Raw genomic sequence first — 23,410 nt, 5'->3', positions numbered from 1 at the left:
TACACACACACACACACACACACACATATACATATATAAAGTATTAATTTATTTTTATCGTTGCCATGTCCCTCCACAGCAGCCCCCCAGGGAGGAAGCGAACAATGAGCCCGAGCTCTGCCGTACTGGAGCGGTTCCCAGGGTATTCTCCATGCTCCAGGCGAGCGCAGCTTTCCCAGCGTAGGGAGTCCCGGGAAGGCCCGATCGGGGCCTGGAACAGCCGGAGCTCAGCGCAGGGCTGGCCGGAGCAGCGGGCAGGGCCTGAGGAGCAGGAGGAGCCCGGCCAGCCCCATTCGCTCCATCCTCGGGCCCACTTTGCCCGCCGGGGCCCCCGGCCCGCCGCGCCCCGGCCCCGCCCCGGAAGCGCCGCCTGCCTGCCCGGAACCTCGGAAGCCGGAACGCAGCCTGGCGGCGCGGGGGCCGGGGCGGAGCGCGGCGCCGGGCGGGCCGTGGGGAAGATGGCGGCGGCCGTGGCGGGCCCACGTGGGCGCGGGGCCGCGGGCAGGGACACGGACACGGACAGCGGTAACGGCAGCGGGAACGGGAACGGGGCCTTCTCTTCTTCTGAGCCATCGCCGGCCGCCGCTGTGGGCCGTTTCTGACCTTGGAGGCCTCTCCTCTCTGCCCCGTGCGAGCCCGCCGGTGGGTCCGTGGCTCCGGGCCCTGGGCCGAGGCCGGCGCCGGTCGGCGTGGGGGGAACGGGAGCTCAGACCCCGGCCCGGCCCCTGCTGAGGCCGCTTCTAGCGGCGTGGCCCGTGGCTGCCATTCCCGCCGGGCCTGCTGGCTGCTCCTGCGCTGGCCCTTGGGCTGTTCCCCCTCAGCCCGGGGGTACCGCCCACAGCTCCTGAATTCCCTCGGCCCAACAGAACAGCTTTGGCTGCCCGCGTTCTGGGAGAGAGGGGAACGGCTGTGCAGAGCTGCCCGAGTTCCGTGTGTGCCAGCCGGGATCTGCCTCTCCCCGAATGAAAGCCCGGGGACGCTCTCGTTCCCGGGATTAACCCTGAGCGCACGGTTCTGCATCGCTCTCGCCTCCTTGCGTGTTGTGTACCTAACCAGCTGTGATCACTTCTTCATTCTATCCTGTGACTGCACTTCTATTTTTCTTTATTCTGGGAGGAGTCAGGGTTGTGGCCCTTTGGAGCTGTGGCTCCCGCACTGGTTCTGTTTGGTTTGAGCGCCAGAGTTGAACCCAGAGGGAGGCGATGTGTGGGAGATTCTTTCAGACCTCCTTGCCGAATGTTCGCTGTGTTTTAACTGTGTGTCTGCACCTGGATCACCGAGCGAGTCTGAAAGAGTGAGATAGAGGGATGTGTATTTCACAACAACACACACAGAAACAATTAAAACTTTTTATATTAAATCTGTGCTAGATATCAGTCTTTCTTATTCAGAATAGGGCCCCAGGTCCTACTTCTGATTGAGTTAATCTGATTTAAATTATTTTGAAATACCTCTTCTTTGTCTCATGCTGTTGACTGATACTCTGATGCATTAAAGAATAAATTATGGCAGGTAGTGGAAACCTTGTTAATTTTTCTGTAATTGTTGAAAGCAAAATGTTGTTGGTATTATTCTCCTACTTTATTGGCAGAAGATGTTGTGTGAAGGAAATGTTACATGTTTTTGGAAATTTCCTTTTAATAAGTCTGATTTGTTTTTTATGGCTAACTGCAGAAGTTGGTCCTAAGCAGTGTGGGGGATTCAGGTTTGGACTTTCTGTAGTTGTTGTCACAAACAGGGGCTGATTCCTTGTTTAAAAGCTAAAGAGCAGCATGGACAAGGCCCAGGGGTGAAAACTTGACGTTGTTTTACGTGTAGGAACCAGGACGTGGCTCCTACATGTCAAACGTCATGTGGTGCTGCAGTTCCTTCTTTGCAGGCAATGGTTTGAATTTATTTTTTACTGGAAACTCAGAATATGGATGCCAATATCTAGAAGGATATAAAAGGATGCCTTTAAATAGTTACTGAATGTGTTGAGAAAATTTGCCACTTCTAAATTTCCAATTTGTAGTAAGGACTGTTGGAAAACACTCCCATAGTTTATTTTGAGTGGAGCATGACATACCACGTGGTGGTGGTAAAAGTCATACTGATAGAGATAATGGCCAAGCATTCAGTCATCATTTCTCTTCCACATTTGTTTTGTAACCACAGACTCTTACTTTCCATCAGGATAACCAAATGCTCCCGAAGCCTCTAAACGTGCCTGGGCAGTAGAGGTTTTGTTTTACATTGGTCAATGCCACTGTTTTGCTGCTATGTTGCTTGTTAGGTTTTTTCTGGTTGAAACAGGCACATGGAGAAGGCAGAATAATGAATTAGTGTGGCAGCAGAGTGTATGTTTATGGTTGCTTAGTAATTAAATAGTTGATTAATGGGGAATATTGTTAATAGCTGCCTGCATGGTTTCATGGAGAACAGATCTTGTGAAGCACTCCTGGCTTCATTCCCTTGATGGTTTGGTTAATAAAGGTACTTCATGGGATATAGGAGTGCTTATGAAGTGAAGCACTTGGCTCAGTAGTACTGTGGTTTAAAATTTAAATTTTCTTTTGTAAGGAGTTTGGGAGTGGTAAATGGATGAAAGTGAGTCACGTGAGGAATCTGGGACTGGGTGGGATCAGAAACCAGCTTCCTTCTGTTCAGCATTTGGTTTTGCAGTCTTGAAAGTTGTATGTAAGATAATTAATTTAAAATTTAATGTGGCACAAATATTACTGGACTAGTAGTTAATGGTGGCAGGACTTTGTGTATGCTCTGCTCCGCTCTTGATTACATGGTGGAGTGAAATAACCCAGCATATTTCAGCACACCCTAAACCTGCAGCCCATGTCATTCTAGTTAATCACCTGCACTGTTAAAGACTTCTATTTTTGCAGTTTGACCCCCTGAACACAGTAATGAGGACTAGCTCTTCATGTATTTCTTGTGCTATCAATTTGGCTGTTTTCAGCTGTCTTAATTCCAGACTTTGGTATTGTAACTTCAGTTCTTTCTTTTATTTTGAAGGGCTCATAGGGGTAAGGAAGTTTGACTTTGGGGGTGTTTTATTTGTGTAACTTGAGCAGTGGCTTACCCAGAAAAGCTCAGTGCCTCTGGTTTCTGTTGAGCTGCCTGTCTTGATGCTGTATTCCACAGAGCAGTCTCCCCTGGGTTCATTATGCTTGGGTAATTGTATTTTTGCTGGCAGTGTTGTCTCTGAGCAGGTTTTGCTGTGACATAAGAAATGCCCCCCAGCTTCAGTTTAATTCCTGTGGCTGTTGCAGTCCAACACCAGATGTCACTGTTGCAGTTTCTCTGGGAGTGTGTACATGCATATGTGCACATATTTGTGTGGATAGGAATTTTTAAGTTACACTTTTAAAACTGGAAAATAGACAAGTTTTCCCACCACAATTACCAGCCCTAAATATAAAAATTTTCAGTAATCTAATAATAAATGTCCAAGGCTGCCCTTTCCCTTTTGCCCAGCCTGTTTCAATCACTTTAAATCATCACTGAGGTGAGCAAGCATTGCACTGCATAGTTTCTAATAAATTCAGTATAATGGTGTGTGCCTGCTTGAGGAATTAATTGTAACAGCACACTTACAGTAATACCTCGCTCTAAACTTGGATAACATTTACATGTGGAGCAGATGGCACTAGTGAAGGATTCTAGAAACAATTCCTGATACTTTTTTTGCTTATTTTCTTTTTTTTTTTAATCCCTAGGTTCTGAGTTAAGCTCAGAACTTCCAGACGACAGCTACTCTTCGGGAGGTGAAGCCGTGGATGGTGATGATGAAGATGAAGCAGCAGCCCCTGGCAATGTGGCTGAAGAGGCAACAAGCTCCAAAGATGGCCCAAGTTCAGGATGGGCAGATGCCATGGCAAAAGTGCTCAACAAAAAGATTCCACAGAATAAGTCCACCATCTTGGCCAAGAATAAAAGCCTGGAGAAGGAAAGAGAGAAAAAAAAACAAGAGAGGCAAGAAAAGAAGATGAGGGTGAGAAAAAGATGCTGTATTCCATGTGCAGATGGGCTACATGCAAGATAGTCTCAGAGCACTGTCCCAAATCTCTCAGTTTTGGAGTCTCTCCTTCACAGTGGTCTTCAGCAGATTAATTTTTTTTACTTTCCAGTCATACTGTGTAAGGTTTTTTCTCTTACTGCTTCTTCTGGGTCAGCAGTCAGGCTGAACATTGGCAGCAGGAGTGTTCCAGTCTGTGAACTTAAGGTGTTTTCTCTTTTGAGGGGCTGAAAGCAGCTACTTTAGGCTTGATTCTCTAATTGGCATTGTTAATGTGGGGTGAAATTCACTTTGTTGGCGTTACAAATTGAAATAGTTGTCTACTATAGAAAGTGAGAGGGAGAAAGAGAAGAAAACTGCTTCCATTTAAATTGTGCTGTGACTTCCAACATCAAGGCCTCTAGGTTGAGACTGCAGTAATCATTGATGTGGTTGTGCATTGTTGTTTGCTCCCCTCAGTCATTAACAGAAAATAGTTTTCTCAATAGAAAACTCCTGATTGGAGCTTTCTATTCCCATGTCTGTGCCCTAAATTGCTTCTGGTTCTGAAACTGGTATGAGGAAACCATGTTGGCAAGTAAGTAATTTGTTTGCGCTTTTAGTGGAACTTTTAATTCCAGGCTCTGATTGATTTCCCTTCAGGCTAGAAATACATTAATAGTTCTAATGTCTCATCCTACCAGTTCTGTTTCTGTGGGATAACCAGGTTATTCACCTGACAGTTTGGGACATGCTGCAGTTGGGCCATGGCTTGCCTTTTAAATTCAGAGAGCTTCACTACAGCATCTGCACAGTTATGGTTGTCCTAAATACCTGCTCTCATCCAGTAAATATGTGAGAATACCGCAGAACAGAGATGGGCCACAGGTCCCCAAAGTGACTTGTTTGCTTTAGAAAAACTTGAAAGCAATTTGACTTTCATTGATTTCTTGCTGATGAAAGGTAGGATAGGGCAGTTCTTTTGATCAAAGGCCAAAACATGGTCATAAACTCAGAAATTCATAGTAGTCTGCCTGTAATTGTAAAGATAAGGACTCTGAAATTCCATTAGAGACTTCTTGCATAAAACAGATTTAATGGAACATCACCAAGCTTAAAACACTGTTAAACTGTTTAGAGGGGAAGAAAAACTTACTGCTAAAGCAGAGGCCATGAAATACAATGGTCTCCTATTGCAGCAGAAACAAAGCTGATGGTTTCGTGCCCGCTGGTAGGAAAAGGGGATCAATTTGGTTTTGAAATGGAGAGCCTCCAAAAAATAGACAAAAGTCAGTACTGTACACATGACTTGTTGTCTGGTGGCCACTTGGTGCTCTTCGTGTGTTAGAGTTCTGCCTGTTGCACTCCTTGCTGAGTGTTGCTTTGGTCACAGAGCCATACTGGGACCAGTTCTGTACGGGGAAGTCATATTCTCCATGTTCAAAATGTGACATGCCAGTCTTGATGGACCCAGGATTTTACTATGTATAAATTTCTCTGTGATCAGCTTGTGAAGTCTGGGATTTGGAGACTGTTTTTGAATAATTTCCTTGCTCAAGGCAGTTAGTGTGAAAGCATCTTTTTCCTAGGCGTTTGTTGCTGGAAGTAGATGACTGAGATCTGAGTGTGGCCCCTGTTGTGTCAATGCAAGAGACTTGTCCAGCCCTATATTGGAGTTCCTTTTACTTTCAACCAGACTGAACTTTGCAGATACTTTTTTTCCTCCTGCTACATCCTCTGTCAGGTCATGCTGCATTCTCAAATGTCCATGTTGTTTCACATAACAATATTTATAATGCAGCTCGATAAAAAGCGGGAATGGGAAATGATGTGCCGAGTGAAGCCAGATGTTGTCAAAGATCGAGAGAAGGAAAGAAATCTTCAGAGAATTGCCACAAGGTATAAGTTTTTCTGAATGCTTTCCTTAAATGTATGTATATCTAAAAGAGGAGGAAAAGGCCTGTGCAGGTAATCTGTTTCCAATCAGATTGAACTCTTAAGAAGTGACTTGCAGGAGCCGAGAGATTTATAGACAGGTCTGCATTGTACAGTATCAAGTTCAACAAAAGATTTCAGAAGCTTTATGAAAGAGTAAAAATTTAGATGGGAATCTAATGTTTGCTTAGCAGAAGTGCTTTGTTGGATCCCCTCATTTTGTTAATTTAATGCCTTAAAAATGCAGAACAGTTGTTACTACTGTTCTGGTTTTTTGCTTCTCCACAGAGGATTCACCAGATCCACAGTTGTGAAGTTCAGCTGCCTGTTCACATTGTGGTAGTTTGGTGTCACAGAACTAGTTGAACATTTTGATGTGCTGCCTGTATGTCCTTACTCATTCCTCTGCCCTAACCTCCAGCTTCAACTGCCATTAAGAAACTTGCCTGGGTAATTTAATAACTGATTTTAGGACAAATAACATGCTCCCAAGGATGAAACATGCTCAAGGATGAAACTGATCTCAGTGCCATGTTATCAGGCTTACTTCAGAGTCTGAATAGTAGGTTTGTTTTGTTACTGGTTCCTAGCAATAGCTGTGAAGGAGGAGTAAAAATTGAAAGTCCTTTATATTCTAGTAAATGTTACTTCTTAACCAAATTGAATTTCCAGGTAACCATTTTGGGGAGTTAGAAACTATCCAGCATCTGCACTGATCAGCTTTAGTAGGGGGTTCATTTCTGTGGAAGGAACTTGAGTTAAAAGGTTTGCTTTGTTGTCTTTTTCCCTGTCCCAGAGGTGTTGTACAATTATTCAACGCTGTCAGGACGCACCAGAAGAAAATGGAAGAGGAGGTGAAGAAAGCAGGGGGCTCTGAGAGGAAGCGTGCTAAACTGATGTCTTCTGTTTCAAAGAGAGATTTCATTGATGTTCTAAGAAACATGGACGGGGCTAAAGGAGCCAAGAATCCTGCTGGAAAGGCCACTAAAAGTAAACAGGTAGGCTTCATCTGTGAGGAAAAAATGCTTACAAGGTACCTTCTCAATATAATGACTCTCTGTTAATGTGCTTGCTCTTCATAAACCTCTGACCCAAATGGCTGGGATGTTTTGAGACTTGTGGAAGGGAACAAGTAGCCTGTTTTCCCTGTCTTTTGACTATCAAAGTACAAAACACTGGAAGCTCTTCTGATAAGAAGTGGAGCCTTTTATGCACTTAACTTGGTTTAGCTGTGTTTAAAAGAAGATTATGAAACGCTAGATTTTCTCTTGGATTTTACACCATGGAATAAACTGCTAGATTCTGGTGGGTTGTGACATTTGGAATTTGGCCAACAATAGTTAGCTCCTTGAAATCATTAAAGACCTGGAGGCTGTTCATCTTACATGGTGTATTAGACTGTACTTGTGTGTCCCCAGAGTCTGGTCATGTCAAACTCGCTTCCTTTGCGTGATTATGGTGCCTGAAACTGAAGGATTTGCCATACAAAATGAATACCACAACAGAAAGAAACACAGGCATATTAAACCTTATATGTAGGCTTTTCTTTCCCTGATTCTCTGTGTGCGTTGGACTGGTGTGGCTTCCTTGCTCTTGAGATGTTTTGGAAAGAAATACATTCCACTTTTCCCAAATGTGTTGGAGACACAGTGTAGTTGGACACATCCAGCTCTTCATCAGTTCTTTCAGCTCACCAAGTAGCTCAGGGTTGAAAACAAGTTGCCCAGACAACTCTTTCTCATATTTCAAAAGCTGCACGTTCTTGTAGCGTATTTGTGTTCAGGTCTGAACTCTGTGCTTGGTGGTGGGTGGAATACTGCAGTTGGCACAGACACACTGCACTTAACTAAGTGCTTTTCCGTGCCAGGAAGAAATACTTTAATCAGTTGGGAGACAACATTTTGTCATATGTTTTTTGTTTGTGTGCACTTGGGGAACATGCTGAAACACTGCCTGGCATGGAGTGCTCATACAATTTTCATGCAAGTGTAATATTAAAGTATTTTTTAAATTCTTTGGATAATGAGAACAATTTAGCTTGGTGCTGACACTTTATTTCTCCTTAAATAATTCCAGCTTGCTTGTTTGGGTGGGGGGACATGTGTATGTGTGTGGTTCCCTTTTTTTGGTTTATTTGTTTGTTTCTCCTCCCTTGGAATGGCAAAATATTGGAAGAATGGCAGTGCCAACTACTATTGTAGTCAGCATTAAATCAATATCTGAGCAAGAACTAGGACCTTTGTGTTGTGCCACATTGTAGCAGGGCAAGTTTTTAATTACTAGGTCAGAAAACACAGATTGCAAATGTTTCTATGCTAAAGAAAAGTTTTATTTTGGCAGCATCAGTAATAGCATGTTTCCATTCAAGACCTCTGGAGATGCTTTAGATGCTGGCTGGTTAGTCTTGGGTTTGAGTATTAATGTAGGTGCTGCTTTCACATTGCTTGTGCACAAAAGCTGGGGTGGGGATTGGGGTTTTTGGTTGGGTTTTTTAATTGTATATCTGCCTAGACAGACCACCCCCATTCCTCTCTCCCCTGTTTCAGTGACTCTTCAGCCTTTGCCTCAGTGAGTCTCCATTCAGTTTAATACTGAACCAAACTCTTCAATAACTCCTTTTCAAGCTGTTCCTAATCTGCCTTATTTTCTCTTGAGAACATATCTTACTCATTTAGCAAGCTCCCCTCCTGGTAGTTGTTGAGGGTTGAGGTTGAGGCCAAAATCTGCTCTTCATTCTCTTTCTCAGAATTACACAAATATTTAGCCACTGAACACTTCTGCTGGCCTCCACTGTCGTATCTCTGCTGCTTGGTCTTTGAGAGTGTTTCAGAGGGTAGGAAGGCTGGATGAGGTCTTTCAGTAGTAAATTCCTTGCAGCAGGGTTTCAGCAGATTGCTTGTGCCATCTGAAAGCTTTTGTTTGTTTGTTTTGTGGGTTTGTTTTTAGCAGTCGAGAGTATAGAGTGTATTCATTTTTAAAAAGGGGGGGAGATACATTTATTTATCTCAGCAAAAACAATGGAAGAGATGCCAATCCCAAAATCCAGGCACTCTGCCATCAATTAAAAGGCAGTCCAGAACAATAAAAACATTACCCCACCCACATAAAACAAGCAGTCAGCAGGAAAAATAGCAAAAAAAGTTTTACCAGTGAAAGCAAACTTTTTTTGACTCAAGCCTTCTGCTGTGACAAGAGACTTGACTGTATTTTGAGAATGGGTGAAAGCATTTTCTTGCTCTGCAGGAGTTTTTAAATCCAAAATTTGCTTTGTATTTTTAAAAGTTTGGCAATTTCTTTCAAGTGTCAGGGGTTGTTGAAGAAACCCCTTATAAGGCTCTGTTGATTGACTATTTAGCCAAGTATATTTATGTGTGAAAAAAAGAAATTAAATGCTCTGTAAATGCCCATCTGCAGCAGTGTAATTTCAAAGTAGCATGACCACTTTTTAAATTTTGTTCTCTGTTTCCATCAGCTTTATGCATGCCTGGGAAGGGCAGGTAACCTGTGCCCCACTAGAACATTGTTCATAGTCTTGTTTACTTTTAGCCATTGGCCTAAATGTTACTTGGCATATACCTACCAACTTAACTATGAAGGAAAGACTGCAAGGCTGTGTAAGTTTTCCTGTGCCCTTCTTGTGAAATTGTAGCCCTTCTTGGAGTTCTGTGTGCCCAGCTGGGAGTAATTATTTCTCTGAGCTGGAGCCAAAAGCTTTGCCTTTCATATCATTTGCTGTTTATCAAAGTATTTCTTAATCCTTGCTGAGCCAGCTGACTTGTGTAATATTTTTTCCTGTTTTTTTTTCCAAGTTACTGTGCATGATGCTTGCCTCTGGGTAAGATCATCTAATTTCTCTCCCCTCACCACCTTGTCTGAAGCCTTGCAATGTGGGAGAAAAATGTAGTCATTAAAAAAAATAATAAAAATCCCACTTGTTTGTGTTCGGATGGGCTTTTTTTTTAAGTTTTGGGTTGGGCTTTTCTATGAATCGTTCATTGGCAGATATGAGAGCTTTCAATTTGTTCAACAAAATTCTTACACATCAGTTTTTAATTTCAGAATGTGTTGGTCATACCTTATTGTAAGACACTACAGGAAACTTTAATAAACTATAGGTTTAGAAAGGGTACATGTCAAAAGTGCTGTTTTTTCAGGCTTGGAGACTGAAGTTATTTTTATGTCTATAGAAAGAATACAGAAGTAGGTAGTGGCAGTAAAGGGTTCCTTGTAGGAACCTTTTGTTTTCTTTAGGTCCTTAATACAGGGTGCTCTTAGGAAGTACCCTTGCTTCCAGGGTCGAGTGAAGTTTCTGTTCTAGAATTGCACAGATATGTTGGCTAATGTAGCAAACTACATGAAGTCTTGAAATCTTAATTGTAAGAAAACAAGGAAATTCAGAGGAAATTTAGAGTTATTCTCCACGCTTGCCGTGTATTAGTTACAATTTCATCTTGACGTTTGTAATTTGTGCTGCTCCCTGTTAGGCATTTTACTGTGTGGTAAAACATTTTTTAGTGACACATAAACAACTGGCATGAAAGCTACAGATGCTCTTTATGACACGCATAACCTGCGCTCATTGACCTTTCATTTTTTATCAGGACTTTGGTTTTGCTTCAACTTGTAAACTTTCTTAAACCAGAGCATTTCAGTGGTGAAAGTAAGAGCAGGATTTCCTGGTCTACTTCAGTAACCATGATCCAAATTCTGCAAGGTAATCTTTCTGTAAGCTAGGCTCACTACATGACCCCAAGGTACAATTTGCTTCCTGTGTTGGGATGGCATCTGGAAAAAAATGGTGTGTTGGTCTCAAAATAGTGCCTATTAATAAATTATTGATGGGAAGGAAGATGAGTGGAGAAGAATATAAGTGCTATTTCATAGCAGCGATTGCTCATATGGGACTTAAAGTGCTTTTCCAGAAAAGTTACTCCTACCTCAAGCAAATTTTATAAATACTCCAAGTATCTGGTAAGTAATTTGTAAAGACAGTAATTAGAGTCAGATTTACTATAGATTTTTCTTCTGTTCATGAGACTTTATTTTAAGCTGCAGTTTGAAGATTGTTCAAGGGCAGGAGGAATATTATGCTTCCAACTTTGACCACTGTTCTTGCTGGGATACAAGGATTGGCATGGGAGCTTTCATTTTTTAAGCTAAATGGGGGTATAAATTGTGCTTTCCACATTAAAAGTTGCATCAGTTTAAAAACTGAGAGTGACTGCCTTCTTTTCCTTGCAGCTTCTTGGGTACTGGCCATCAGCTTGGTCTGTTTCTTTCCACTGCTTTCGCAGTGTAGAAATGGGGAGGGTGAAAAAACAAAACAACTGCTTTCATTCATATACCTCTTTGGAGTGACAATAGTCTGAACAGTTGCTTCAGTCTGTGTTATGAAATTGTTTCTGAAGTGTGGATGAAGGCAGAGATGACAAGGAAATTTGGTGAGGTGTATCAACACCTCTTTCAATCTTAACAGGAATCTTCCTAGGTGATAATGGCATTGCAGAGTAGCACAAGTTTATTACTACAGCTGTTGTATGCTGGTTTTACAGACCTAATTGAAGGAGTAACCAGGCATGCATGTATTCCAGCAGATTTGAGGGGGCAGCCAAGTATTAATTTAGTTCAGCTGTAGCCAGAGTAGATGTATTCTCCCAGTTTTAATAAATGTCTTCCCATCACATGCACAAAAACTTTTAATTTGGATTCCTTTGGATCCTGCATTTTTATCTGTTTTTCCTAACTGTATGTACATTCTCTTGAAGGTTACCCCATATATGTTTGGAGCTGATGTTTATATGAAATTTTTTGGTTTTGTACCAGAAAGTGGCTGACAACTAATTGTATGCTGTATTCTTAGGAATATCCTTGGGGCTAAATGCAGTGCAGCCTGCCACCAGTTTACTATATCCTATATTCCTTATGTTCTTTAAGGTAAAGGGTTGTTGTGCAGTACTAGAGATTGTTTGATTAGGACATTTTTACTTTAAATTTGTTTCGAAGTTGTATTAACTTAGAGAGTTTGGGTCATCAACAGGATTGGGTTTTTAAGACGTGCAAGCTCTGTTCCCTGACTGTTGTCATAGCAGGTAATGCAAATCTGTGTTAACATGGAAATGTAGACCTTTTCCAATATTTAAATATCAATTTAAATTTGTCAGCTTTCAATATTTAAATTTGATTGATTCGGTGTCAAGAAGTTGACACTGTAAATTCAACTCCATGTAAGACAATTAAGGGTCATGTGAAGGGCAGTAGTTCACTAGCTTTACCTTTTTCCCTGTGGTATTATACTCAGATATCCCTTTCTGTCCTCTTCATCAGATATTTGATCAGAAAATAGGAAGGGAAAAGGCTGTGATTTTGCACTTTGTTCCCATCTACCTCTTTTTTTATCCTCTTGCTGTTCAGTGTTCCTGACAGGTTCTTTCCCCCTGCACCTGAGAGCCAGGCAAGTATCCTGTGCCTAATGCAGGAGCAGCCCTGACAGCTGTTTGCACAGAAAGGCCAGTCCCCTGTGTGTCATCATGAGTCACTCTCAGTTCAGCTGAATGCTGCCTGCTAAGATGCAGATAGTGTGTGATCAGTGAGGACAGATATCTTAGAGAATTTGGATGCTAAATACTTATTGCATTTACTGAGGTGATGACCTGAGGTTTGGGGAGGGCCATCTTCCAGATGTTTATAACTTGTCCAGATCCAGGCAAATGTTCATGGAGACAGCAAAAGATATGTTGCCAGCTCCAAAACACATCCCTAACTGATTTTTCAGTTTAAAAAGAATGAATGATGCAAGGTTTTAATGGGTTCCTGTAGAAAACGTCTCTTTCTTCGTGGAGCTGAAGACAAAATACTTTAAGTTTGTCTTTCTGTGAAAAGGAATGAAAGTGGTTATATTTGAAACATCACAAAATCCTTCACCATGAAGCAGTTGAAGTTTGGCAAATTTTGAAGTGAATATAAACAGGGACTTGTGATTGAAATGTCAGGCAATGCTGAGACAGCTCCATCTGTCATATTTGAGAGTAACTTGCCTTGTTATTTGTTTATTAGTGCACAGGATACTATGATGTGTTTTGTTTTCCCAGAAGATGTTGCAAGGCTTTTTTTTTCAGTAAAACTATGTCTAAAACAACCACATTTGAAAAACTTGTGGCATACATCTTCTTTTGATCTTCCTGTGAGTATACAAAGCACAAAGAGTCAAATCCTATTAGACTTTTATCTGGTAAATCAAGTTGGAAGCCTTATAAAAGCAGCTCTCCACTCTTGGCTTTGTTCATAACTCTTATAGGCAGGGCAGTGTACTTAGAGAAAAATACATCTAAACATTTCATAAAGTTTTATAGAAAAATGTTTTCTGGAAGTAGGAAGGTTTGGGTGGAGCTTGTCTATCTGAATAAGTTTGTTTTCCCCATCTGAGCATTTGCTATTGGAAATTATCAAGGAAAGTGATTCCTTTACTTTGAAGTTTTATTAAGGTATAAAATGATGTGATTTCCAGAGTGTGTGTGTTATAAATGACCTCTGTGAGTACCTACTCATCTGTTTATCTTGGTCAGTAGACTTCAGGAGTGGTGGATCAAACTCCTTCCAGCCTGCAATGGTTAGAGGGTTGCTGAGTTCAGTAACTTTTTTTTCAGAACTGTGGGAAGTTCCAGCCAGTTTTTAATGAGTGTTTCTGAAATTTACTGAAAGATTAGAAAATGTAAACCAGGTTTCTAAAACCTGGTTAGTATTACAGATTATACTAAAAGTGCCTCTTGGAAAGGTCTGACCTCTTTTTGGTTTGCTGCTGAACTTTGGACAGTGGTCTGCAGGTGGTCCGTGTAATTTCTTCTCCACCTGCAGCTGTTGGGAAAGCCCATACAGAAACATAGACAGAGATGCAGAGGTCAGAAATGCATAGAAAGGGTAGCCAGATGTTTAAGATAAGGGATTGGGATCCTGGGCAGTTTACATCTTCCTTAGTCAGGCTGATTTTAGAAAGCAGCCTGGGAGTGTTGAGGGGTATGGTCTGTTCCTTAATGAGCTTGCCACTCATACATGGCAATGTGAGGGGAAATTACAGGAATATAAGATCAGAGAAATTTGGATTTGGAGATCTCTAGGATATGTCACAAAACCATTGAAGTAAAAGCAAGGGCAATGACTGTAGGGAGGTGAAATCAGACAAGCTGCTTAGCAGTCATGAAAACATCATTATTTCACATTTCATAATAAAATTGCTTAAAGCTTAGTTCCTTGTAGACTCTGTTTTGGTGGTTTTTTATTCCTCACCCTCCTACCTCAAAGTTTTTTGGATCCTTAACTTCTTCTGGGACTCAAAAGTGGAAATCCTGAGACAGGAAGAGGCTTTTTTCCTTGCCCCACTTCTCATCAGCTGTTCTGTGAGATGATTTCTCAAGTGCTGAAGGGACAGGCATGGTCATTTCTGTAGCCCTCATTGTTTGAGACAACCTTTTGGGGCTCACTCCCTTATGCCTCTTGCTAAATCATAATGAAAGACAGTGGGTAATTTTAGCATCATTTGTTGGAAAGAATTTGATTGATACTCATATTATTTAAAAATTTGCCAGCTGCTAATTTATTGTAAAAAATCAGAAATACTCCAAACAGCTGCAGGTCTGCATGTTTACTTACTGGGCCAGCAGGCAAGCTTTTATAACAACTTGCAGAAAATTTTAGGTACCCAGCTGAGATAGTGCATGAGTGTCTTTCATAAATGGGTGACGTCTGAGAAAAATCTGTTGTGACTGGAAAATGTTTGTCTAAAGTAAACTGTTGAAAGACATTAAGATGTGACTTCTGAGGGATAGCACAGTGGAGGCCTTAATCTTGACTGTATGCTTTTTTACTAGGCACTCTTGCTATATCTGTGCATTTTCCAGGTACAGCTTGGTGGTTCAGCAACTGTGCAGCTTGCTCCTGGTGTAGCATGCCCTTGTTATACATCATGCTCATTAAAACATGGGAAGGGAGTCTTGATGCCAGTATGGCCAAACAGGTCATGCAGCAGCATGTGGTGGAATTCCTTGTGCAGCACAGGGGTTTCTGAGATGGCTGCTGTCGATGGCTGGGGTACAGCAGAAGCTGAGGAGTTCCAGAGCATCCTGTGTGCAGAAGGGCCCTGTGTTAAGCTTGAATTCTTAAAATATTTCTGCTTTTCCTGACAGAAATAATAATTTATGAGGTTTCTGATGAACCAAGCCTGAGGAAATCTTGTTCTCTCATAAGCTTTTTCTAAGATTCTTCTTTGCAACTGAGCATTTAATAACAACGCTTCTGAATTTTCTTCATTGCTTAGGCCCAGGTTAATGCTTGTTTTTAGAAATTCTGTAATTGAGTTCTGACCTCTCCAAAGCTGGGCCATGTTTAAGCCTCTGCATGCCAACCCAAAGCATTCCTTCTCATTCACACATCCCCAGTTGTAGTAAACCCTAGAGGAGGATGTGAGGATGGGGAGATTCCTCGTGCAGGTCGTTACGCTCTGGGTGGTCTTCTGGCTGTGCTCAAAAGGAAAATCACTATTTGTTGTGCTCGTAGTAATAATTCCAGTGTGTTACTTACAGAGAAGTTTGAACAGGAACAGCAGGTCTCAAAACACACTGTAAAAAATTTCATTCTTAGACTTATTTACTAGAATTGCCAGAGCAGATTCTGGTGTATATGAGAAAGCTTGTGATCTGGGTAAATCCCCTGTCCCACTGTTGGTACCCACAGTGTAGGGTCACTTCAAGTAAACCAGGGCAGTTGTTTTAATTTCTCATTCAGAGAGAGAATGCAGATGGGCATTGAATAACTCTCACCCTAAGGAAAAAATGATTGTGCAGAATTGTACTGCAGTAGAATAGATTTCTGTTGTGCAGCTCACATGTTCTGCAAGCTGAAAATGCTTCCCAGAGTGGGTTGCTGTGAGAATTCAGCTCAGAAGTTCAAGATAATATCAGTAGTTTGTATTCTCAGTTTGCACATTTGTGGGGTTTTGGCTGTTTGGGATCAGGCTTACATAGGAGCCTTTCTTAGAGTCTTGCTGCAATTCAAATCAGATGAAGTTGCTGCAGCACTAATGATTAAACCCAAGTATCATTTTCCTGTTAAAAATCATTACATTTTGTTTTCTGCTTACATTTCTGCTTTAGATACTTTGGCTGCAGTTTTTTTCATTTCTTCCCAGCCTGGAGGAAATTTATTTTCTTAGCCTGTGAGCTCGCATATTGCTGAAAATTAACTTAGGAGAAATGATTATGCTGGTGTTCTTTGCTTTTCATTCCCTCCCCCTCCTCTGCCAAGCGGGGGTTTTATTATCATTATTATTGTTATTTTAAATTCAGATTTAACACAGCTCAGTGTATGCCTGTGCTGCCTGATTGGGTTTTTTTGAGCTCAGTTTACATGGACTTGCTTGGGGATGAGAACCAGAATAGAAGCAGTCATTCAGAGCAAGATGCAGGCTGACAGGGAAGGTAATTGTCAGATGTGTGTGAGAATGTGTTCTGGCAGTTACACTTTTTAACTTCTGCCTCATGACAAAAGCTTCGCTGTGTCTCAAGGTCTTAAATGTTTGTATTGAGCAAAACAGAGGAACCTGGGGAGGCAGTTCAGATTAATTAGACACGTTAGAATTGTTTTCTCAGTGCTTAAAGTTGTTTCTTGAGAGATATTTATGTTAGAAATTCCTTCCCTGACAGGTACAAATAAACATTTATTGTAGGTGATGGTAAAGAGAGATGCCCCTGCAAGCTCTGGCATTTCATCTTGTACACAGAGCAAAGGCGTGGGGGTCCAGTGTGCTGATTGTAATCCCTAGGTCTGAAAAATGTTCCTTTTTGAAAAGCCTGGAATTCCTGTCTTCTTCTGGAGACTGCTCTTGGGGAATCTCCACGGTGCTGTAGGTGTGTTTGTTGTTCTGCAGATGCAGAAGCTGGAGTTGCTCAAGTGACCCAAGTTGGTGGGCCGTGGAGTGAAATGCTGTCTTTTGCCTGATTTCAAGGCATATCTTCTCTTAATGCCATTACTTACCAGTAAGCACTGTGGACTTTGGTCTGCTTGAGTGTAAGGTTCTGAAAAGCTCAGGCAGGTATCATCCTGCTTAAGACAGAGAGGATTGATCCCACACCTTGCTGTCAGTGCTGTCTGCCATAGCTCCAGTGTTGAGTTTGGCAGGTCTCAGTTGAATATACTGTCTTGTCATTTACCAAGAGCGAATTTTGTAGCTCCACTTTTTTGTGGTGGTAAAGAAATGAACAAACCCATGGAGATTTCTAACTTGATCTTATAGCTGCTGTCGCTACCACAAGGCTTTCATAGACCAATTCCTTTAAAAGCATCCAGGAGGCAGTTCCAGCCTAGATCCTGCAAGGGTCAGCTGCTTGTTCTAAGTGACAGAACTAAGTTTATTTGGAGCTTAGTTTGGACTTCTGTTTGATGGTTTTATTAGGACTTGGCCAAAAATTTCAGTTCTTCTTGTCCTGGTGCAGATTTTAGGGAGTGTGTCTTCAGAGCAGAATTAGTTCAGGAAGTATGTCCCCACTACATAGCCCTACTTGTGAGAGGCTTTAGCTAATGCTGTGATAGCCTAGCAAGTAGGCAAGTTTTTTTGTTTTTTTTTTTTTAATTTATATTATATTTTCAACTGGACTATGAGTCCATCAGAGCAAGTATCAGCACTAGAGTAACCACAGTGCATGCTTTGGTCTGCTTTATTTCAGCTCATGATAACAAGTTCATCACCAGCAATTAGTAAAACAACAGTGACTCTTGAGGTATTTTACTAATTGCTGCCTCTCAGACCTTTTGAAATAGGTTGGCAGACCCTTCTGGCAAAGAAAACCCAATTCCAATGTATAAAAGAGGAGAGGAAAAAAAGCAACACGAGAATTTTTCACTCCTTGCCTTACTGAAGGATTCACATTATGTAGCATTACACTCTGTTGTTTATATAATCTGCTTTGTTTTCATTTGGGGATGTTCAAAGGGGACTTCAGTGTTGTAGTGAGATGTGCATGAACAGCTGACTGGGAGTTCAAAAGCATTTGTGTCAATTGAAAGTTGGTTTATTTTCCACGTGCCAAGAATCATTTTGTTTTATTTAGATGAAACTAGATTATGGCATTGAAAACCCAACTGTATTAACATTCTTAAATAAAGCAAGTTGGGAAGTGATGTTACAGTTCAACTAATTGTTAATTATACAAATATTCTCACTGCATATTTTCTTAAGACTTTGGGAATGTTTTGTGATGCAGTAGATTTGGAGAGTTTTTATTCTGAGGGGAAAATAAGTAGTAAATGAGTTAGGAATGAAGATACTAAATAAGGCATTTTCTTCACTTGGAGGCATGCTTAAAATTGATTAAATATTTGCTTTCAAGCATTTAATCTTCATCTTTGAGGCATGAACATGCTACCTCTGTCTTTCTCCTTTGGGCTTGTTGTAAAACTCTATTCAGGCCTTTGTGGTGCCTTACAGAATGGGTAATGCTATGGAGGATCAGCCTCCCTCTTTTGTTCAAGTCCTGCTTTTGTCCTGTTGTTCACTTGACATAGCCAGAAAGAAGGGCTAATGGTTGCTGAATAGTAGCTTGGGATGAATTTGAGGATTGAGCTTTTCAAACCCTGAGCTTGCAACTGTCATTGCTGATAATAATCTACTCCTTCTGTGCTGTTAAAAACCAAAACAAAATAAGAAAAAAAAAATCCCTGTTCTGCACATCTGGAAAGAAAAGGAATTCTGTTGGGTTAATTATTGAAAACAAAACATGTAGATTGTTTTGTAAGAAATATGGGATGTTTCCTTTTAAGTATTTCAGATTCAACTCTCCTAAATTTCACTGTTCAAATATTGATTTATCAAGGATCTGGAATTAAAAAAGAAAGAACTTGGTGATTTTTGTGATTTTTTTTTTAACTATTCTCTACTCTGCAAAGGCAAACATGTCCAACTGCAATACAGTTAAAAAGGAGGAAAACAATAATTACCCTCTCCTTGCATCCCAGAACAGACTACCTGTGTTTGCACTAACATAACAATGCAGATAAATCTCGTGAAAATTTTAAGGTCTGCCTAGGGACCTGCCTTATCTGTAGCTCTTTAATTCCAGGTAATTGATTGCCCCTTCTGAGATGATTTTAGGTTTACTGGGTGTAGCACTTGAAGAAAATTGCTGCAAGAGTGGTGAGTGGTTAGGAGGCACTACCCTTGGGAAAAGGGGAATTGTTGGATGGGATAAGCTATTAATGAGAGCATCTGCGAAGGCACAAAAGCAAACCCTAAACTGAAACCCAGTGCAAACATCTTGAGGAACAGGTGTAGAGTTTCTCTTTATTTGAGCTGGACCCTGGGAAATTCCGTTTGGGAAGAAAAGTGTTAAGACTTGCTATCCTATTTTTGTGAGGGCAGTGTTTGATAAAGAGCTTCAGAAGTCACATGTAGCATTTCTGCTTCGATTACCTATTAAAAACACATACCTTGTTTGGCAGGCATTTTGCACTCAGATAACTTCTGATGGGGTGATAGGACATATTTTATTTACAGTAATGGACTCGCATTCTTCATTTCTCTTTCCTCCTGAAATTAAATTCTATATGCTGCTCTATCCCAAATCTTGATTCCCACAGGCTTCAGCTTAAACATGCAGTGGTATCACATTCCTAGATGCATGGCAGAGAAGAGGTGTGGACAGATGTCTACAGTGATCATACATTTACTGCAGGTTCTGCATCCAGGAGGCAGATCTTGTCTGCAGAGCATGCTGAGATCCCTTCTTTGGAGCAGGGGAGTGGGCAAAGCCTCCCTGGGGTGCCAGTGTTAAATTTGTTAAATTTGTTTTCAAAGACCTTGCAGAATTAAATTAGTGTTTTCAGTGCCCCTAATTCCACTTTGGTAGGACAGTTTTTTGCTTGCCTGCTGAACACTGAGCCATGTTATTCCTCAGAAGTGTTTCGCTGCTAAGGCATAAACACTGAAATAAATCCTTGCTCAGTACATCGAGCAGCTCTGGGTATTTTCCTCCGGAAAGGATGCAAGCACAGCTTCCAGCTGTTGTGTGGAGGTGTTGCCACAGGATGGGGCTGTTGCACTGCCAAACGGGATCTGTCACCTCCGGGAGCCGCGACCAGCGCTGCTTCCAGCGCTAACCTGAAACTCTGCTGCCAGCCCTTCTCTTTATTGTTCACCAGCCCATGCAGCGGGCCTCGAATTTATCCACTTCCAAGAGCTAGGAAATTTGGAGTAAGGTGTTGTTGGCTTGCTAAGAGTATATCAACTTTGTTTCTTTTAGAGGCAGCTTTGTACCATATGACAAGCTCAGGTAGTGAGGTAATAATTCACATAAAGGGGATTTGGTTCACGTATCACCGAATATGTTAAATATTAAATTTGGGGGGGGGGGTTAAGCCTTTATTAAATCCATATTTGTGTTTTAGAAATGTGCCAAGAAGTGTTCTAATGAAGCAGCACCTGGGGGTTAATAAATGATATCATGAATCCATTCTGATTGCCAAGAAAGATTTTAATAAAGGAAGCCATGCCCAGGGTTGACTGTTTCATCCGTGAGGAATAATTGTTTTGTTTCCATATTTCTTTTATTGGTTGGTTAAAACAAGTTTGCATTTTAGCATCAAGTCATTTTTGGTTGTTCTGCATGTTTCTGTACCATTTGCACAAAGACCTGACCCCCAGTCTGCTGATTGTAGGAGGTGTTATTTTGATTGCATGGAGAGCTTGCATCTTTTACTGCCTTTCGCATTTATCTCGTTCCTCTGTTCTTTCTTCTCTTCCCCTCAACCATTCAGGGTGAAGTGAAGTCTGAAGAGGGGCCAGAATGGAATATACTGCGTGATGACTTCATGATGGGAGCATCTATGAAGGACTGGGACAAGGAAAGCGATGGAGAGGGCAACAGTGAAGAAGGAGGTGGTCTGAAACAAGAAGATGACAGTGACTGAATGAAAATCATTCAAGATAATGTTTTATCTTCTTAAGTTTGTTTGGATAAAAAGTCAGCATTCTATGAATGTACAACACTTGGAGGATACCTCTTTTAAAAGGAAAAAAAAAAAAAGACTTACACAACCTTGGAGTGTTTTCTCCTCCATGTCAAACTTTTATTTAATATAGCTCCGTTTGCTATACTGAAATCCTGAAATATTTTCCAAAACAAGTATAATTTTCAACATATTTCCAAAACATTTTGTACAGTCAAAATAGTGGCACTTGCCCAATGAAAGATAGATTTTGCCAAGGTCATTAAAAGTTTACACATTAGTCATGGCAATTGATGTATTAGTGTGCCTGCATTTCCAAATCACTGCTGCACTTTGAAAAGTTGTTGCAATTTGCAATAGAAATGGCTTACAATAAACACAGAAATGCCGTCACCTTGTAAAGTTATTGGGCTCCTATAGAGTCTTTACTACTTTGGCCAGAAAAGGTTCTGTAGATAATAAAGGAAAGTAACCATTCATGTGATAGTTCTGGTCTAGGAGCATTAGTTTGATTGGAGACAACTCTGGAAACAGAACTGTACAGACAGAGACTTGACCCTACTGATAGGGTTTAGTATTTATATATGTATATATATGGTTTTTCCATTGTGAGTCTGAGATTGTATAGGCTAAGAGTCTGGTAGGAAAGAGCAGTCATTGCTATTTCACTGGGGAGAGAGAGCTTTTCTAACAATACCACAGAAAATGGTGTTCAGTGTTGCTTCATTTAGAGTTATGGTGTTCTGGCCTTTTTCAATGAGGAGCCAGAGCTCTGAGATTGATCCTGTGGGTTTAGTCAGCTCTAATGCTAATTCCTCAGGTGTGCAAAGGGTCAAACCAAAGCCCTTCCTCTTCGTGTGGGCCATAACAGTAACAAATTTGGAAGTCATCTGTCAGGATAACACAATTGCCTTTTTTTAAGCTACAGCAATTTCTCCTCAGTAGTTGTTGGTTGCAGAGGTGCAGAAGCTAACACACATAAGAATATATTTTATGTAAGCATATGCAGAAGGAATTGTGTGGTGATAAGGGTGTTCTAAATGAGAGGCTGGGGTTGAATTCTGCCGCCTTTGCTGTTCCAGACTGACTGTCTGATGCTGTGTCATTTGTTTAGCTTTGCTATCACATTTCCCCATTTGCTATATGAAGAAAAAGCCTTGGGGCCCATTAATTGATAGTTAAAATGCATAGCACTGTTCTGTCCATTTCAACAGATGCCTTACAGACAAACCTTTCTTTGTACCTGCTTATAGGCAAGATATGATTCGGAGCCACTTTGAAATTTTCAGTCTTCAGCATGGAAATGTGCAATAGGATTTAGATTTTTCTAACAAAGGCATTGTTTGAACTTTGTGTGTACTGCAGGATAAAAACTGTGGGTACAAAATGGCAGAGAACCCCATCCCAACAACTGGCAATCATTGTCTTATCCCTAGCCTATTCATCTGGTATATATTGTAGCATAATTCTTCCAGGAGAACTCCAAGCTAACAGCAGAAATGTTTAGATTTTCAAGCTGTTTTGAGTGTTAAACATATTAGATATCTGAGGAGACATTAGTTTGTGGCCTGGTATTTATTATCACAAATGAAGGCATACACCCAAAACACCAAGTGGCAAAACCACCCAAGTTTGACATATGGTTATCCCAGCTTCTGAAGGCTCCACATCTGTACAGCTGTGCAGTGAGAGGCACCATCTCATGAGTGCAGTGCAGAAACTGCTGCAATGGGGCTTGAGTCCATGAAGCAGCATAACAGTCTAACCTGACACTGCTCTCTCTCTCTACAGAGTTCAGCTGCTTTCTGTGGAAAAATTACATCAGCAGCCTTAAATCTACAGTTGCTCTCTAGTTTCATATCAGCAGTTTCTTTCCATAATCAAACTTCTGGAAAATAAGTTTTCCTTAGGAACTGTGACATCCTGAGGTGATTATTAAAAATTTCAGAATGCTTTCCAAATACTTTTAGAATGCTTGGGGTGTTTATTTGTGTATTTTTGGAGTAATGTTTTGATTAAAGCACTGAAGTGAATCTTGTGTGTTTAAGAAAAATGTAGAATCTATCAATATTGCCAAAAGTATTTTGAGCTTCCATTTCATTTAGAGTGCATAGCCTATAAGGGGAGAGCGTTTCTTGCCTTTTAAGAAGCATAGTAATTACATTTTTATATATATTGAGTAGGTTTTTAAATTTCATACTGTACCTTGTCTTTGCCTTGTCCTTTTTTTGTGCCTTATGCCAAGAAGCTCCGAGAGTTGCTAAAATTGCTAACTACATATTTTGATTTTAGACTGCTTTATTTCACAAGTTCTGTTTTTTTTGACCAGAAGTTCAAAATATCTTCTTTGGCCCAGGCACCTTCCAGTCTCTTCTCTAGGTTGCCCTACCCCCTTTTTCAGTAATGTTCTTCCTCTTCAACAGCTACCAAGAACAACCTTCAGCAGCTTTTCCCAGCAGTCAGAGTGCTCACTCTGTTTTTTCTGCTCCCATG

At 41.1% G+C, this 23,410-nt stretch overlaps 1 protein-coding gene across 1 annotated transcript; it reads left to right on the top strand.

Moving 5' to 3' along the window:
* Nucleotides 1-458: 458 nt before the first annotated feature.
* RRP15 (ribosomal RNA processing 15 homolog) lies at nucleotides 459-21,468 on the top strand. The gene is made up of 5 exons (XM_054280258.1): nucleotides 459-525; nucleotides 3,717-3,991; nucleotides 5,796-5,893; nucleotides 6,726-6,927; nucleotides 20,726-21,468. Exons 1-5 carry the CDS (start codon nucleotides 459-461, stop codon nucleotides 20,876-20,878), a joined length of 795 nt encoding a protein of 264 aa, XP_054136233.1. The 3' UTR covers nucleotides 20,879-21,468.
* Nucleotides 21,469-23,410: the final 1,942 nt, after the last annotated feature.

The sequence above is a fragment of the Melozone crissalis genome, unplaced genomic scaffold (assembly GCF_028551555.1).
Source record: "Melozone crissalis strain CALT ecotype California unplaced genomic scaffold, PUWL_Pcris_2 ptg000027l_1, whole genome shotgun sequence".
Classification (NCBI taxonomy): Eukaryota; Metazoa; Chordata; class Aves; order Passeriformes; family Passerellidae; genus Melozone; species Melozone crissalis.
The sequence above is the reverse complement of the archived record's forward strand: the minus strand, read 5'-3'. Positions and strand labels throughout refer to the sequence as shown.

Bases quoted from the DNA above. Each gene is read 5' to 3' on its own strand.
- RRP15 (XM_054280258.1), top strand. From the start codon at position 459: ATGGCGGCGGCCGTGGCGGGCCCACGTGGGCGCGGGGCCGCGGGCAGG. The intron at 526-3,716 runs GTAACGGCAGCG...TTTAATCCCTAG, and splicing joins GGACACGGACACGGACAGCG to GTTCTGAGTTAAGCTCAGAA. The intron at 3,992-5,795 runs GTGAGAAAAAGA...TTTATAATGCAG, and splicing joins GGCAAGAAAAGAAGATGAGG to CTCGATAAAAAGCGGGAATG.